This window comes from Dromiciops gliroides, chromosome 3 (assembly GCF_019393635.1).
Source record: "Dromiciops gliroides isolate mDroGli1 chromosome 3, mDroGli1.pri, whole genome shotgun sequence".
NCBI lineage: Eukaryota > Metazoa > Chordata > Mammalia > Microbiotheria > Microbiotheriidae > Dromiciops > Dromiciops gliroides.
Genome location: NC_057863.1, coordinates 630,611,810 through 630,628,212, shown reverse-complemented (window position 1 = coordinate 630,628,212; position 16,403 = coordinate 630,611,810). Strand labels below are relative to the sequence as shown.

The 16,403-nt window shown below is 41.9% G+C and overlaps 1 protein-coding gene across 4 annotated transcripts in view; it reads right to left on the bottom strand.

The window, feature by feature from the left end:
- The window catches only part of NPHP4 (nephrocystin 4), a 169,888-nt gene that overhangs the window by 18,295 nt on the left and 135,190 nt on the right, over positions 1–16,403 (bottom strand). For all 4 annotated transcript variants that reach the window (XM_043998123.1, XM_043998125.1, XM_043998124.1 and 1 more), the window contains 4 exons: positions 7,430–7,641; positions 5,482–5,708; positions 5,019–5,205; positions 3,918–4,004 (listed from right to left, as the gene is read on the bottom strand). In XM_043998123.1, coding sequence (XP_043854058.1) covers positions 3,918–4,004; positions 5,019–5,205; positions 5,482–5,708; positions 7,430–7,641 — 713 coding nt within the window. The remainder of the gene's footprint in view (positions 1–3,917; positions 4,005–5,018; positions 5,206–5,481; positions 5,709–7,429; positions 7,642–16,403) is intronic.

Sequence of the window (16,403 nt, the reverse complement as noted above, 5' to 3'; positions counted from 1 at the left end):
ACTGCTGCCAGGGCCTTCAGCAGGACCTGCCAGATCTTGAGATGCACCAGCATCCCCTTCAAGGACCCAGGCTCACTGCTAGGCCAGCCTGAAGCAGCAGTGGAGGCTTATGACCCAAAGCAGAGGATAAAAAGCATTCCTGCATCAAGGGAGCTTTTAGGAATTAAACTCTCACTAGAGACAAGCTGTATCGGGGTGGGGGGTCCAGTTACTCTCACCTGGGGCATGGGCAGCCCTCACTTTGCACCCAGATGAGATTAGGGCCAGAGGAAGAAGCTGAGTTTGGCGGTAGGTCAATGCCTGCATCTCATTTCTGCCTTATACTTTGCATTCAGGGTGCTGAGGGTGAGGATGTCTTTACAAATGAAGAACTTTGTGTTTTTCCAGGACTGCTGCAAAAGGTACTAGCCGGTAAAAAATATTCACTTCAGACATCCCCATTAAAACATCAGAGCACCTTATGGTATCATGACAGCAGGACTGTGAAGCAAGACCTCCTCACAAACACCACTTTCCCTCTGAGATAGCAATTAAGGATTTAAGTCTTACTGTCCAGAAGAGATAAAGCTCAGAGAAAACATATTAATCCTACAAGATTCAGGAGCGCTATGGAAGGAGTTTTTGCATAACAAGTTTAAATATGTTTTAAACAGCCTTCATGCTATGACAAAATTGTTCCTCAAGGACAGTGACAACAGACTCCAGCGATACCTGACTCTAATATCCCAGAACTCTGGCCTATTTCATCTCTAGAGAACCATCTGTTCCAAGGACCTGCAAAGCAGCAAGCTGCACAATGAAGTGTCTGGGAGCTCCGCAGGCTGCATCCCCTCCAGGAACCTTTGGATGCCTCAGCAGACCTGTCCTCTCAGAGACGTGGGTCCCTCCTCCACTGGTTTGGACAAGTTCTCGTGCCTTTCCATCCTGCCTGCCTCAACCCCACGATTTTCTTGAACTTCCCCAAAGAAATCTACCCAACCTGCTGAAGGCCTTTTTCTAGTTCTTTTAATATTTCACAGATACCAGTGCATTCCACAGACTCTCTCTGCTATTCTTTCCCCTCACAACATGACAGCTCTCATACTCATCTGGCCAAAAAAAAAAAAAAAAGATGCCTTTTATGCCATTTTGATGGAGCCTGATGTTTTTTCCATGGTCCTCCGGGTCATGAGCAATTTCAATCCTTCTGAGTGAGCAGAATCCCATCATTTACAAACAGAAGACATCAGAAGAATTGTCATGTTAAAAAGATGACTTTTTAGGACATCAAAAAACTTGCAATTAATAAAAGTTCAGTGCAATTTACAAAATTTCCTGTGTAATTTCCCCTTTTCAATTATAGGTTCAGCTTACTGTTTACTGCAATGACTGTGGCTGCTGTTATGTGAGCTGTTGATTTCATCCACTTTGTTTTCCACTGTGAATGGCTAAATCAGTCTCTTTCAAATGAATATGGATCATAGGAAGAGGCGGCTTTGTATTATTCTGGAGCTTGATGACATCAGTACAATGTGATCCACGCCAAGAAGTCCTTAGAGACCCTCACTAGGGATAAATACTCTTTAATTGAACTACACATAGGACATCTTCCATAACACTGAACACCTTAGGCAAACAGATATGTCTGTGTGTATGTATGTATGTATGTATGTATGTATGATATTCAAAACATATTTATATACTTTACATCTAAAATATATACTTATGCATTACATTATTTTATAATTTATATGCATATATATATATACACCTATGTATACATACACAAACATATATTTGTGTAGATTACTGTCACTGACAGTCTGTCTACCTGTTCTCTTCTTATACTTTCACCAAGGAGGCCCTTAATGAGTGTGCCAATTATTCTTTTCAAAAAAACTTTTATTTATAACTTTTGTGTTTACACGATACCTTCACTTCTGAATATATTTACCTCCCCTTCCCTCTACCCAGAGAGCCATCCCTTGTAACAAAGAACTTTTTATTTAATTAATTAATTTATTTTTTGATGAGGCAATTGGGGTTAAGTGACTTTGTCCAGGGTCACACAGCTAGTAAGTGTCAAGTGTCTGAGGCTGGACTTGAACTCAGGTCCTCCTGAATCCAGGGCCAGTGCATTATCCACCTGCCCTTCTCTGGGACTTCTCTGACTTTCCTACCACGCCCCCATGTCAGGTACCTTCCCCAGTGCTCCCCCCCAAATCCCACTCTGGGGCCTCCTTTTGCATTTTCTATGTTGTTTTCTGCCATTAAACTGTAAGCTCCCTGAGGGCAGGGACTGTTTTTCTTTTCTCTTATTTTTATTATTCATTATTTTTTCTTTTTGTATCCCCAAGGCATAGCACATTGTCTGGAACACAACACTTAAAGGTTAATTGATTGATTGACTAAATGCGTTCAGGATTATTTGACTTAACTGGTACCTCCCCAAACTCTTTCTCCCTCTACTGTTTCTTGATGATTTTACTGCTCGTCATTTTTCACCATCCTCTGCCATAAGATTTTACAAGCAAGTTTTTATTCTAAAACAATGTTGCTCTTAGTTGCTGTTTCTCCCTGGTAAGGGGATGAAGTGTTTGCCGGCTGAGATGGTACTAGGATCATTTGGTCTCTTCATCATGGGAATTGATTTACATCAGTTAAACTCCCCAATGAAAGGGTGATCATCTGTGTCAATATCTACTCTGTTGTGGAGTTTTCCATTTCTTCTGTTTCAACAGCTCATTTAAACAGGTCAAGCCAGAGTTGCCTCAATTGCACATCCTATATTCTTCTCACATCATATATTCTTGCTTCTAATTCCCTTTTATTTTTGATCTAACAAGTCATTGATGTGACTTACGCTGACAGCTGATTCAAAAATGAGTTCCACAGCGTCTTCCTGTCTATTAGCATGTAATCAATTTCAATTTAGGGATGTCATTTGGTGCTTAGAGTGTCTGGGGCCTCTCAATTCTCTTCCTGAAGAAAGTATTCAGAATGTATGGGTGTGAAGCATCTATAGTCTAAAACCTTTTGACTTCTTTTGTTTCTTACTCCTGAGCCATGTTTTCCAACATATTTTCACCATCTTCCTCTATGGCTATCTTTGCATGAAAGTCCCTGAGCATTCAAACATATGTGGATTTAATTTCAAGGGTATTACAGAATTTTTCTGTCTTATTCTCTGCAATAAATTGTCATCAGGGTTTTTTGTTGTTGTTGTTTTTTTGCCAATAATAACAAACAGCATGATACAATATGATCAAATTCTGTGTGAAATAACGTTTTTTATTTCCTTTGGACAAATGATAGAGCCCAATCTGCAGATGCTGTCATTTGTTTATCTAATCTATGAGCCATCCTGCTCTTGGGGATGCCGCTTCTTTCCATTTTGTCCAGTCTATATGCAGAATGTCAAGATGGGTTTAATACGGCACTCCAGCACCATGCCCATTTGGTGGCAGATCCAGACCCCTCTTCTTTAGAGTGCCAATAGTTAAATTAGTGTTAACAGAGGGGCTAAAAATTGCCTGATTCTTAGCACTTTCCTTCCATTCTTCCGTCATGTCCCTGCAGAAGAGGAAGTGGGTCACCCATGATTGAAGGTTATTTTGTGTTTTTTATAGTTTGCCATGATCAAACAATTTATCACCTAGTGGCCAGCCTACTGGTGATGAGCTCAGCTCCCCAAGACCCTATAAAACAACACAAATGAATGTCATGCATTTGATGCGCTGACACACACAAAGACAGTGAGAAGACTAATGGCAGAAATGGACCACTGTGTACTCTCTGAAGATAAAAGCTCTACTTTTGATCAGGCGTGTGTATTCCAATTGTCCAATCCAATTACATAACCCTTCCCTTCCCTGAGCTGCATTAGCCAGGGGCAAAAAGACTATTCAGAAGCAGCCTTCCCCACTCCCACCATTTACCTTAATGCTTTTTGTGGGTATTTCACTGGACTTCCAAGGCAACGAGGCTTCCGGGACCTTGTCAGGTCTACACTCAGCAGGACATTGCTAGAAATCAGAGGATGAGAGTTATAATGGAAATATTAGAAATGATTGATAAACCTAAATTAACAGCATAGTTGATAGATTCCAGGAATTTCAGGGAGCCATATGGAATGTTGATTTGATTTCAGCAGCAAAGAGCTTAGGGATTGATAAGAATGATTAAAGATTTTAAAATTACATATAATATACACACATACACATCTATATGCACATACATATGTGTACATGTATGTATATATATACATGGCAGGAACACAATGATCATCCCACTTAAGACAGAGCAGCACATTTCAGTAAGCACTGAATGCTTAGAATTCTCATTCCACTTGGCTTTTCTAAGCAATAGGAGACCATGAAAATTGAAAGCAGACATGCTGGTCTCCTCTGTCACCTGTCACAGGTAACGGTGGATCATTTAGAACTGCTGAGCAGCTCCTTAGTAACTACTTGCTGGATTAGAGAGAAAATCAAACAAAGATTTGGTAGAAGAGAAAAGGTCCAGTTTATTTTCCCAAGAGACTAAAGAAATTCTGGTGTGGCTAATAACCTTAAAGGATGGTCCACGGGAGGGACTATTGCTACCAAATCCAAAATAGGGGTGTGCCAGAGGATCTGGACCTTGGACAGGACCTTCGAGGCCATGTGGTCCAACTCCTTCCCTTGACAGAAGAAAGAACTGGCACGGGGACCACGGCAGGCCCCAGACACAAGTCTTTGGGTGCCAAACACACATTATCTCCATGATACCAGTCTTTCTAATGGGAAAACAAATTTCCCAGAAACAATTTGACTGGTTTTAACACAAATGAAAGCAGAAAATGGCAAATTACCTAAAAAGGAACAAAGTAAACCATGAATTCAAATCTCTAGATCTTCTCTAGTCTGACTCTAGAAACACATAAAATGATATAAAGAATGAAAAGCTCTATTCCACAAAATCCCTTAGTCAAATGGATCTTTCTCTATTCTACATGAATACCAATTGTACCTGAGCATCAAATAGGGTAGACTCCCTACCTGCATCATGACCGTGTGATCTATGAAGAAAGTCTGATATTTAAAAGGGACATGAACCGTCTCCTTGGGCCGCAGATAGAGCTGTGGGATGTGGTTTTCGTGGAGGTGGAACATGTCTTCCTCCAGTGGCGTATGCACTTTGGTGGCATCTTTGAAATGTCTCCACTCCCTGCTATCCAGGATGACACTAGAAGAAAGGCCAATAGCATTGTTATTGTGGATAGACATACTATCACTTTGGATTGTGAGGTGGGGGTGGGGAACATTCTACCCACTTCCTAAGAAGTCACTGGCTTTGGGGGGTATCCTTTCCCTTGGCTACTAACCTGTCCTCTGACCCCCATGAAGCAGACCAGTGACACCCCCTTCTGGAGACTTAATCAGTTCAGTAAAGCAATGCTGTTCTCACCAAGAAGATGTAGCTGAGTGACCTTTTTTTTAAACTAGCCATAGCAAGCCTTACCTGAGCTCTGGGTTATCGATCTCAATGGACACTGTATGCTGTAGGCTGTGTGGATTCTTGAGAGCAAACTCAAAGAATTCGGCGGTGCCCAAAGTGGCATAGATAGTATGATGGGTGGTGATGACCAGGCTCAGCATATTGGTGATGCTTTCTACTTTGGTCCGTTCTCGATATGCATTAATAATCTGGAGGTCCCGGGAGTGCTGAGTTTGGACATTATGCTGAGTCTTTAGAAAGGAAAATACTGAATTAATTAATAATTAATAAGGAAATGGATTCCTAGAACCTTTCCCCCCTGGCCATCCTGATCCCCACCCCAGCACTGGGTCATCAGCATCCCAGATTTCCTCTTTCCCTACATGGTTAATATCCCAGAGGGCCACATCAATTCCTGATTTCCTCAAGAGGTTTAAATTTTGAAAACACAAGGACACGTTGGCAAGATTCTCTGGGATCAGCAATGTGCCCAAACACTATCTCCCCAAAGGGGCTGCTCCCATTCTCTCTAAAGCATAACTATTATCCCAGAGAACAACCTGAATAGCAAGCAGGGAAAAAAGGTAACTACTCCTCCACATTGCATCTGTTTCTGAAGGTCTTTCCTTCATGAGAAACACAAAAAACATTTCCAACTAAGAGAACAGAATAGGGCAGGATGGATGGAGAGCTGGCCCCCCAGCTGTGCAGTACTGGGCAGCTCTCTTACCCTTTCAACGTCCTACATAACCCTCTAAGACTAAGGTGCCGGCCTGCTTTACAGAGGGTAATTTCTTCACCCAGGAGGTCCAGGCTTTGAACTTGGAATCAGAAAGACCCAGATCTAAGTCCTGCCTTAGATACTACCTGGCTTTGTGGACCCCGGGCAAGTCACTTAACTGCTGTCTGCCTCAGATTCTTCATCAAGTGAAATGAGGGGGGTAGACTAGAGAGACTCTGAGATCTCCTTGAGCTCTGAATCTAGGATCTGAGGCTGGGGGCAAATGCAGAGACTGTAAGAGTGTACTCAGGGGGCAGCTAGGTGGTACAGTGGGTAAAGCACCAGCTCTGGATTCAGGAGGACCTGAGTTCAAATCTGGCCTCAGACACTTGACACTAGCTGTGTGACCCTGGGCAAGTCACTTAACCCTCATTGCCCTATCCCCCAAAATCCCAAAAAACATGGAAAGACTTGCATGAAATCAAGCAGAGTGAAATGAGCAGAACCAAGAGAATGTTGTACACAGTAACAGCACTATTGTTCAAAGAGTAACTCTGAATGACTGAGCTATTCTGAGTAATACAATCATTCCAATTAACTAAAGAAGACATATGAAGGAAAATGCCATCCACCCCCAGAGAAAGAACTGATGTGTGTGTGTGTGTGTGTGTTTGTGTGTGTGTGTGTTGTCTGGTTCCATACATATGTGTCCAATGTTGGCCTTCTCTAATGTGGGGTTAGGAGGGAGGAATAGAGGGAAACAACTTGGAACTCAAAATGCAACTAAGTCGATAAATGTAGATGAATGAAGAAAAGAAAACAGGCTATGAGTAAAGCAGGAGAATTTTTTGTTGAATGTACAGAAGAAGCACCAGGGTAACCAAAAACAGACAAGTATGAGAAAGGCCACGGCATCTTGGTCCCTCATGATCCCTAAGAAGAGACAAGATGCCCATCATTCTGACACTCATCCCCCTGAATCAGAGAGCCGGACAGATGAGAAGATTTCTTGTGGTCCCTCCCAGGTCCACTCTTCTATAAGGAAAGAACCCACCTCAACCATTCCCACAAGAACATTCATTTCCATAGCTGGACATGATGAGATATGGAACCCAGGTTATGCTGCCTTTACTCTGCCATAGGCCGGGTGAGGTCAAGAGATATCATGAAAGAATGACAGGGCACTAAGACCGCCTTGGCACCACAGACAGAGCCACCCAACGGCTGAGAAGCTAAAAGCAGGTCTCTCACCAGGAGATTTTTCTTCCCGATACCACTGTTGCTTTCAGACTCCAGTTGTCGCACTGCCGCCATCCTCTCGAGTTTCCGCTTCCGTGTGGCATCTACCTCTTGGTTGGTGACCTGATGGACCTTGCTCCCCTCTTGCTTGTTAGTGAAGAGCATTGCAGCGAGCTCACTGTCCACATCGGCTAGTTTCCGTGCTTGAGCCACATTTTTAAAAGCTGAAAAATTGTCAAATGAGAGAGTCAGAGACTAGTTTGGGAGTGGATGTTCTGTTAAAATAATCTGTTAAAATAATCTTATCTTTCTGGGCAAGGAAGCCGTGAAGCAATCGCTTCAAAGGCTATGACTACGTTTCCCCTTTCCTCCTACAAGTCAAAGTTGTTAAGCTATAGAATGTTGTCACATAATGACCACGTCACCTCTATGGGGTCCCTTTGGATAGCACCCTCCCCCACCAGCATCACCCCAATAAAGAACTCTGGGGGGCGGCTAGGTGGCGCAGTGGATAAAGCACCGGCCCTGGATTCAGGAGTACCTGAGTTCAAATCCAGCCTCAGACACTTGACACTTACCAGCTGTGTGACCCTAGGCAAGTCACTTAACCCCCATTGCCCCGCAAAAAAAAAAAAAAGAACTCTGATGAGTATATATTATTAAGTATTAATTTAGTGCTAATGTGCCCTGCTAAGCAGAGATTTTCTGGTGCCTAGCAGGTAAGGGAAGTCATACAATATTTGGAAGGAAGATCACTGCACATCTCAAAATTGTATACGAGGAGGTTTTACAAAGAGGATGTTGAATAACTGTTCTCCTTGTTCAGAGATGAATGAACAAGAGAAAACAGGCTACCAATAAAGCACAATTTTTTGTTGAATGTAAGAACCATCAGAAAATCGACAAGTACAAAAAAAGGAAAGCTATGGGGGTCTGTCATTTTAAGGAAATGCAACAAAGGGAAAGTCATTTAGACACAACAACATGTGGAAACAGCTGAATCCGCAGCCCTCGTGGATGCAAACTCACCACATCAACAGTGCTGCAGTGATAAAGCTTAGATGCTTCTCAGTGAATCTGTGATTTTACCAATGTGGGTATTTCTTCCTGGGGGCAAATGGCAACCCATCAATGCCTTCTCCCATTATAAGACACGTACTTACAACTTTTCGTAAATCTCACAGCTTCCACAGGAGATCCACGCACTATTTCTTCCTTCAGCTCTCATCATACTACATACATCCCAGAGATGCCCATGGGATGTCTGACAAGAAGTCCTCACATTCACTTCATGATTGGTACATGTTTGCTTATTTCTCCCATTCATACATCTCTTTGATGATGTCCTTTATGCCATTTTTCTTTCATACTTTTTTTTTCTTGATAGTGCACCACAGTCCTTGTCTGTCTATCATGCTTTCCACTGGCCTTTGGGTGAACCACAATTTTATTTTTTTTTAAAAGACGGTATTCCATGACTAACAGCTACAGAGCAACATTAAAAGACAACAGGTCTTTGAAATCGGTTGTCTCCCACTCCCCTTTCCTCCAAGGCTTTTCCCTTTGCTTGGAACCATTTGTTGCTTCTGCTGCCGTTGCCCTACCCTCGGCCCATCCACCATGGAGAAAAGCAAGATCATCTGTAAGACAAAGCCTGCTGAGCTCTAGGATGATGTAGAAAGGCAGTAACTGAGGGGCCGAGCTCTCCAATGAGAAGCCCAATAGACTCTTCGTGGCCTATAGGATCATGATCAGGGGACATGGGTGAGCCTCATAGGTCATTGCCAACATCAAGTCCAAAACCCAATTCCACCAACAAGAAGATGCATCTAGCTAAAGGCTATGAGGATAAAGCGGGGTATAAACAAGATCCACCTGTGCAGCCAATGGGTAAATGTTTAACAACTGATGCAACAAATCTAGAGAGCAAGATTTTATCTCCTAAGGTGGAGAGAGACACCTTTAGTGGCCTTGCTGAAGGAACCTCTAGTAACAACTGGAAAGAAACAATAGACAAAGCCCAAGGGACTTATCACGGAGCATTAGACAGCAATAAAAATGAGGCATAACCTATATGTAAGGAGGGGGAGGTGTCATCTTCATCTTTCCCTATCTCCATTCTTTATAGATCCTCTTGGATTTCCTTTAGCAGAGAGAACCCATCTGTGTGCATGGAAATCAACCTCGGACAGTCTTGTTTTGGGAAAATTCCATTCCTGGGTTTGTGTTTAGCCCAATCTTCCCACCCATGGTCACTGCTGTAGAAATGCACTAATGGCTTCATTTCTTATGAACATAAGTTACTTCCAGACACTTATGTAAGAGGACTAACTAAAGCCTATCTGGAATTTTTAAAATATGAGCTACTTCTACAAGGGACTGTTTTGTATTCCAGGGAAAATGAAAAGTGGAGTTAATTGCAACTCAAGTGTTCTGCATGGCTCTTTCCCCCTACACCTTATTCCCACCTTCTTTTTCAGAGTTTTGCTTTCAGCTAATAACTTTCACATGCTCTTCTTACATATTCCTTTTTAGAAGGAATCTTTAATCATTATGTGAAATGGAAACAAGCCTGCAATTTCAGGGCTAGGGAGAACAAACTGAAAAATGCCTTCTACAGATTGAGTCCTGGAGACCACTGCCTGTCCATGACCAGATGGAGTCCTCTTGCTCCCCAGTTGCTGTTGGTCTGGTTGGCAACTCCCCTCATTCAGTAAGAGTCCTCTCATATTCCTGCCCCTGTAGCTCTGGTCTTCTCTCTCCTACTACAAAGAAAGAGTATTCAATTGCCAGAATAAAAATCCTGCTTTAATTTGGAACTATGACCGAAGGGCTATAAAACCATACAAACTCTTTGACCTATGTAAAGAATTAATTGTTATTTGAGGTTTTTATGACCCCATCTTTTGGCTAGAATTTTTAAAAAAAAAACTCGGCATGCACATTGGCCTCTGGGGCTCCACAAATGGCACGGTGCTCCACCCAATGGTTGTAGCCATGCTGGCACCTCACGTCATCACCACTCGCTGATGCCTACATGGGCCTGGCAAAATTATAATATTGGAAGCCTAGTGAGGGCGGTCATGTGACTGTCAGAGCGGCCAGCCAATTGTCTGGGGGCTGTCTGGGGTCTGCTGGGAAGAAGGGAGGAGATTTGCCATTCTAGCTTGAAGCTGGAAGGCGACGGGACACTGCTGTGTGTTCTCAGCTGATTCCTGGGCAGTGGTGTTGTTCAGGTTGTATAATTTTCCTTTTCCCCATTTTATTTCCTTTCCCTTGATCCTACTAATCCTGTTTGTGTTGTTTTTTTTTTTTAAGTTCGTTCTTGTTAAATAAATCCTGCTCTGTTTTGAGGGAGGCTGCTGGTCTCCTTCCTTGCCCCAATATTGCAGCAAGCCGCTTAGCTAACACTCCCCAATTAAAAATTGGTCCCCACACTTAGTAATACCACTAATATGTCTGTATCCAAAAAGAGATAAAAAACAAAAAGTTAACAGACAAAAATATTTATGGAAGCCCTTTTCTGGTGTAAAGAATTTGAAACTGAGGAGGTGCCCATCAATTATGGAATAGCCAAATAAATTGTGGGATGAGATTACGCTGGAACACTATTGTGCAATAAGAAATGATAAGCAGAATGCGCTCAGAAAAACTTGGAAAGACTTTCATGAGCTGATGCAAAGTGAAATGTACTGTATACAAAGTGACATGCAAAGAAACAAAAACAAAAACAAAGTAACAACAATATTGTAAGATGACCAGCTGTGAATGACTTGGCCATTCTCAGCAATACATTGATCCAGGACAACTCTGAAGGACTTATGAAAAATGTGATCCATGTCCAAAGGAAGAACTGATGGTGTTTGAATACAGATTGAAGCAATTTTTTTGTTTCTTTTCTTTCACAACCTAATGTGCAAATGTTTTGCATGACTACACTTGTATAGCTTATATTGAATTGCTTGCATTCTTAAAGCTGGGAGGGGGGAAGGAAGGAAGAGAATTTGGAACACAAAGTTTTTTAAATGGACATTAAAATTGTTTTTACATGTAATTGGGGAAAAAACATAAAATCCTAAATAAATAAATAAGGAGGGGAGAAAAAAAGTCCTTCTTTTTAGTAAGTGAAAGAATGCATTACACCTTCATATGCTAGAATGAAGAGAAAAATTAAAATACACAAGTCTGAGTCTAACCCTTGCAATGCAGATTTGTGCATGTCTGAGAGGTGTGGAGTTTGACCGGTTATTGTTACATTTAAAATCTGAACCAATATTCAGTTGATGACAGTTTCAAAAAGTCTTATAAAATATTATGCCCTATGTAATGGCATATTAAAGTAAAATAAAATTATGTTTTATATACAAAAAAGGTGTTTTTGAGTGTTTGTAAAGAAGTACCATGTAATTTCCCTAATACAATATAATCTACTCTCCTATTTAATTATTGGGCTTAGTGACATATAGGATTTGTCAACAAGTATATTTTTTCATTGTGTACCTGTATGTGTATATATATGTACACACACACACACACATATATATATATGTATGTATGTATAAGTGTGTGCGCACACACACACACACACACACACACACACACACACACACACACACACTGATGTACATGTGTATATATTTTTCTACTTGAACTTGGTTGGAAAGCTTCCATGACAGCACCTAATGACTTTGGCAAAATAAATATATGACATAAACAATATAATGAATAAAACTTGTTGTTGCTGCTCTTCCTCTGCTTTTGAAGAGGGTCAATGACATCACAGGTGATATCTTGACTTGTGCATGAATTGGATTTAAGTAAGGAAGAATCACACAGAGTCATCAGCCTCAATCTCTCTTCGAGAGTCATGCAAGTCCAGTGGCAAGACAAAAGTCAAGATGACTGACAATGGCCCAGGATGGCCTTGGCTTCTCCAATGTCTGGCCAAGCTCTAAAGTCAGCCTCCTTCAGGGCCATTGGAACAAACAGTTCTCATATGCCCAGATATTACCCTATGGGTTTCAATTATCTCCAGGTGGGTTTTTTTCAAATACTTATCATCTACACTACAACATGAGATGACCAACTCTCTCATGAAATGAGGTTTCTTTGTTGACTTTTGACACAGGATAAAAAGCAGCTCTTTTTAGTGCTTCTCCAAGGAGAAACTTAAAGTCATCCTTCCACTTAGCTACAACCTCATTTTGTCATCTTGTTTTATTTAGAGCAACGATGTGAATATTGATATGATCCAGTTCCCACAGTAAGATGCCACTACATGTATTGTTAAAATGGATCTTGGAGCCTTTCCAATGTGGCAGAACCCGACAGACCCTGATCTCTGATAACAGAGCTTTAAAACTCTGGGTCACCTCCACAAGAGGGGAGGAAGGCTCTATGAAGGTACAATGGGTTATAATCAATATCAACAGGGGCAGCTAGATGGCGCAGTGGATAGAGCACCGGCCCTGGAGTCAGGAGTACCTGAGTTCAAATCCGGCCTCAGACACTTAATACTTAACTAGCTGTGTGACCCTGGGCAAGTCACTTAACCCCAATTGTCTCACTAAAAAAAAAAAATAATAATGTAATAATCAATATCAACAGGACAGTGTGCTGCACTTACTCATCCCTTTACAAAGCTGGAGGCTCAAGGGATCAGTGAAACCAATGCTCTGCTAAAAAGGTTAGTGCAACCAAAAAAAAAAAAAAAGGTCAGTCCGAGAAACTTACCACCTTATACAAAGAGTGTATTTCTAGAAAATAATTTAAATGGAGAAGAAAATAAATCATTTGTGGCCTACCCCCAAATTACCCTGCAGGGCACTCGGTGAATGTTCCACACTATGAGTCAGCAGAAGCTCGCTGTGGAATGCCAGCCTCTCATTCGCCCTCAGCCTATTTCCCACTTTCTCTCACCCAAACGTAAGGTCTCTTCTCACTAGGAAGCAGAATTAAACCTCTTCTCCCCACTCCCACCCACCCTTTCCCCTGGAACAAGTAAACAAGTGCTATTTTCAGGCGACCCACCACTCTATTTTAAAACTATTTAATTGCTTTCCAGATGCAGCAAATTGGCTCAGATGTCTTAAACTACTGCTAAAAATGATCATTTTAAATGTCGATGGGGTCTGAATAGACAAGTGGGATAAAAGTTTTTGAGAAGGGGGTTCTAGAGGAAGGAAGGTCATTCTAAGGAATGGATTTTTCCGAACATATGTTATTGCATGAAATCAACAAAGGAGGTTCTCCTCTCACCCAATTAATACCTGAGATACCCAAGACAATCGGGACTTTGATACGTTTAAGTTTTCGTTTTGAAATTGCTCCGTGTCCTTTCCAGTTTCCATTAAGGCATGAAGGAAACTTCTAGAACTTCTCTGAGGGACTGACTTGCTGGGAATTCTCTAAGACAGGAAGCATCAGAATTCTTTTCAGAACAGACTAGCCAACTTGACATCTTCAGCAAAGAGAAGGAATGGCAGGATTTCGAAATGTCATAGACTTCCTTCTCTGTTTCTGAACAAGTCTAGGAACTGTGTTTCTATTCAGAGACAGCCTGGCTATCTTCACTCCCAAAAAGGGTACCAGGAATACACTAACATCACTTCACCCAGTTCAGTTGTCCACAACCAAAGGGATGGCACCATCAGCGATGAGTCATGTGGTAACCCCTGCTCTGTGGACCACTGAGGCTGATTTGGCAGGCACATGAAAATGATCTCAGCCTGTGTTCTGGGAGCACTTAAGTCTTCTGTCTGCACACCACAGGGAAGAGAACTCTATTACATTGTTTAACACCAGTTTGGAGAACAGGTCTGGTGACACATAACCTATTTCTTTCATCTGAGGGTCAACTTAGCTAAATCCAAAGAGATCCATGGCCAAGTGGGCCAGGGGTGATGAGCTCAGTCAAGACAATGGTGAGAGCTCTTGGGAGAGAACGGATCTGTGTCAATAGAAGGAAAGAGAAAGATGACTGAAGGACTCAAGCCTGGAACACAACTCCACTTAAAATAAAACTCAGGAAACTTTTCTTAATTATTATGAGTACGGAAAAGGCACAGGAAAAGGCACTGGACTGTAACATGGAGATCTGGGTTCTAGTTCCAGATCTGCCACAATATGACCTAGAACAGATCAGTTACCAAGCCAAGAAATCAACATTAAAGTGAAAATACTGGACTTTAGAGAGTCCTTTCCACCTCATAAATCTCATTCCTTCTATACAGTCGATGCTTAGCAAGTAGTTGGTGAATTAAACTGCAATTAGTTTACAAGTTTGATAATAATATTAATAACTGACCATATAATGCTGTAGACTAGGCAAAGCAATTTACATAAATTACTTCAAGTGGGCCTGTCATCAACCCAATGAAAATGGTACTATGGGCATTTTTATAATCCTCATTTAATAGATGAGGAAACTGAGGCTCAGAGAGTTAAGTGACATGCCCAAGGTCGCACAGTAAGTGCTGATGAAAGCATTTGAATCCAGTGTCCAATACTCCATCCACTACACGATAGCAATAAAAGACCAACAAATTAAAATTACAGATCAACCATAAAAATTATCACATCCATTTGTTACTTTATATTAGAGGCACAAGCAATACATAGGATTTGAGATAATAGGGAGGGAGAGAGAAATTCTGGCTGACTAGATGGGCCTGCCTGAGCAAAACAGAAGTTTATTGTATACAACACATACTCTTCAGAGACAGGAAAAGAACTTTTGATCTTATGATGGGAGGGAGGAAGGGAGGAATGAAGGAAGGGAGGGAGGGAGGGAGAGAGGGAGGGAGGAAGGAAGGAAGGAAGGGAGAGAGGAAGGAAGGATTTGTTAAACACCTACTATGTGCCAGTCACCATGCTAAGTTCTTTACAAATATCTTCTATGATCCTCATAACAACCCTGAAAGATAGCTGCTATTATTATCCCCATTTTACAAATGAAGCAACTGAGGTAGACAGAGGTTAAGTGACTTGCTGAGGATCACAGAGCTAAGTAAGTATCTAAGGCTAGATTTGAACTCAGGTCTTCCTGAGTCCAAGTCTTATTCTGAGCAGTGGATATTATTTTTGGTACATTTAGAGGATAAGGATAGGGAGCAGACTTGTGGCTTCATGGGTATAAGGAACTCTCAGTTGAGAAAATCTCCCATACCAGTGGAGTTCAGCACATTCTCAGCATCTCAGAGCCTTACAGGGTTGCCTGAGGCACAAAGGATCACAGAGCCAGTTTGGGTCAGAAGCAGGTCTGGAGCACAGGTCTTGCTGGCTCAAAGGCCAGCTCTCTACCCAAAATGCCACGTTGCCTGATGAGAGTCACCTCCTTTCCCATGTAAGTATTCACCTCTTCATGCTTTGGGTCTTATAAATGTGCCTGTTTATAAGGGGAGTTGGTAGATATATCAGGGGAGGAAGCTATCAGCTGCTGTTATCTCTGTGAGGGCAAGCAAGCAGAAAAGGGAACATTCCCTCAAAGTGTGACCAGGCTGCTTGCGTCAAGGAAGTGCTGCTCAAACAAAGATCATGCTATATCCACGGCATTATTTTCAAGTAGAGCAGAAGGATAAAGTGGAAAGAGTCTGGAATTGTGAATCGGGAGACAGGAGTTCTAATTCCAGCTCTGTAACTTACACACGGTATGACCTTAGATGCAACAAGACCCTCCCTGGGCCTCTATTTCCCCATCAGAGGCAGTGAGTTACCGCGTAAAGGGAAGTTCAAATCCCAGCTCCGTCCTGTACTGCCTGTGTAACCTTGGGCTAGTCCCTTCATCTCTGGGCCTCAATTTCCTCATCTGTAAAATGAGGACATCTCTGAAGTGCCTTCCAGTTCTAGAGCTAGGGTCTGCAATGATAGAGAATTAACTTACAAGGCCTTTTCTGTATTTAATACACACGATAACGACTTCACATTGAGACAAATTTATTATTTATTATGGTTACTTACATAGGGTGGACCCTCAAAAAGTTTCCCA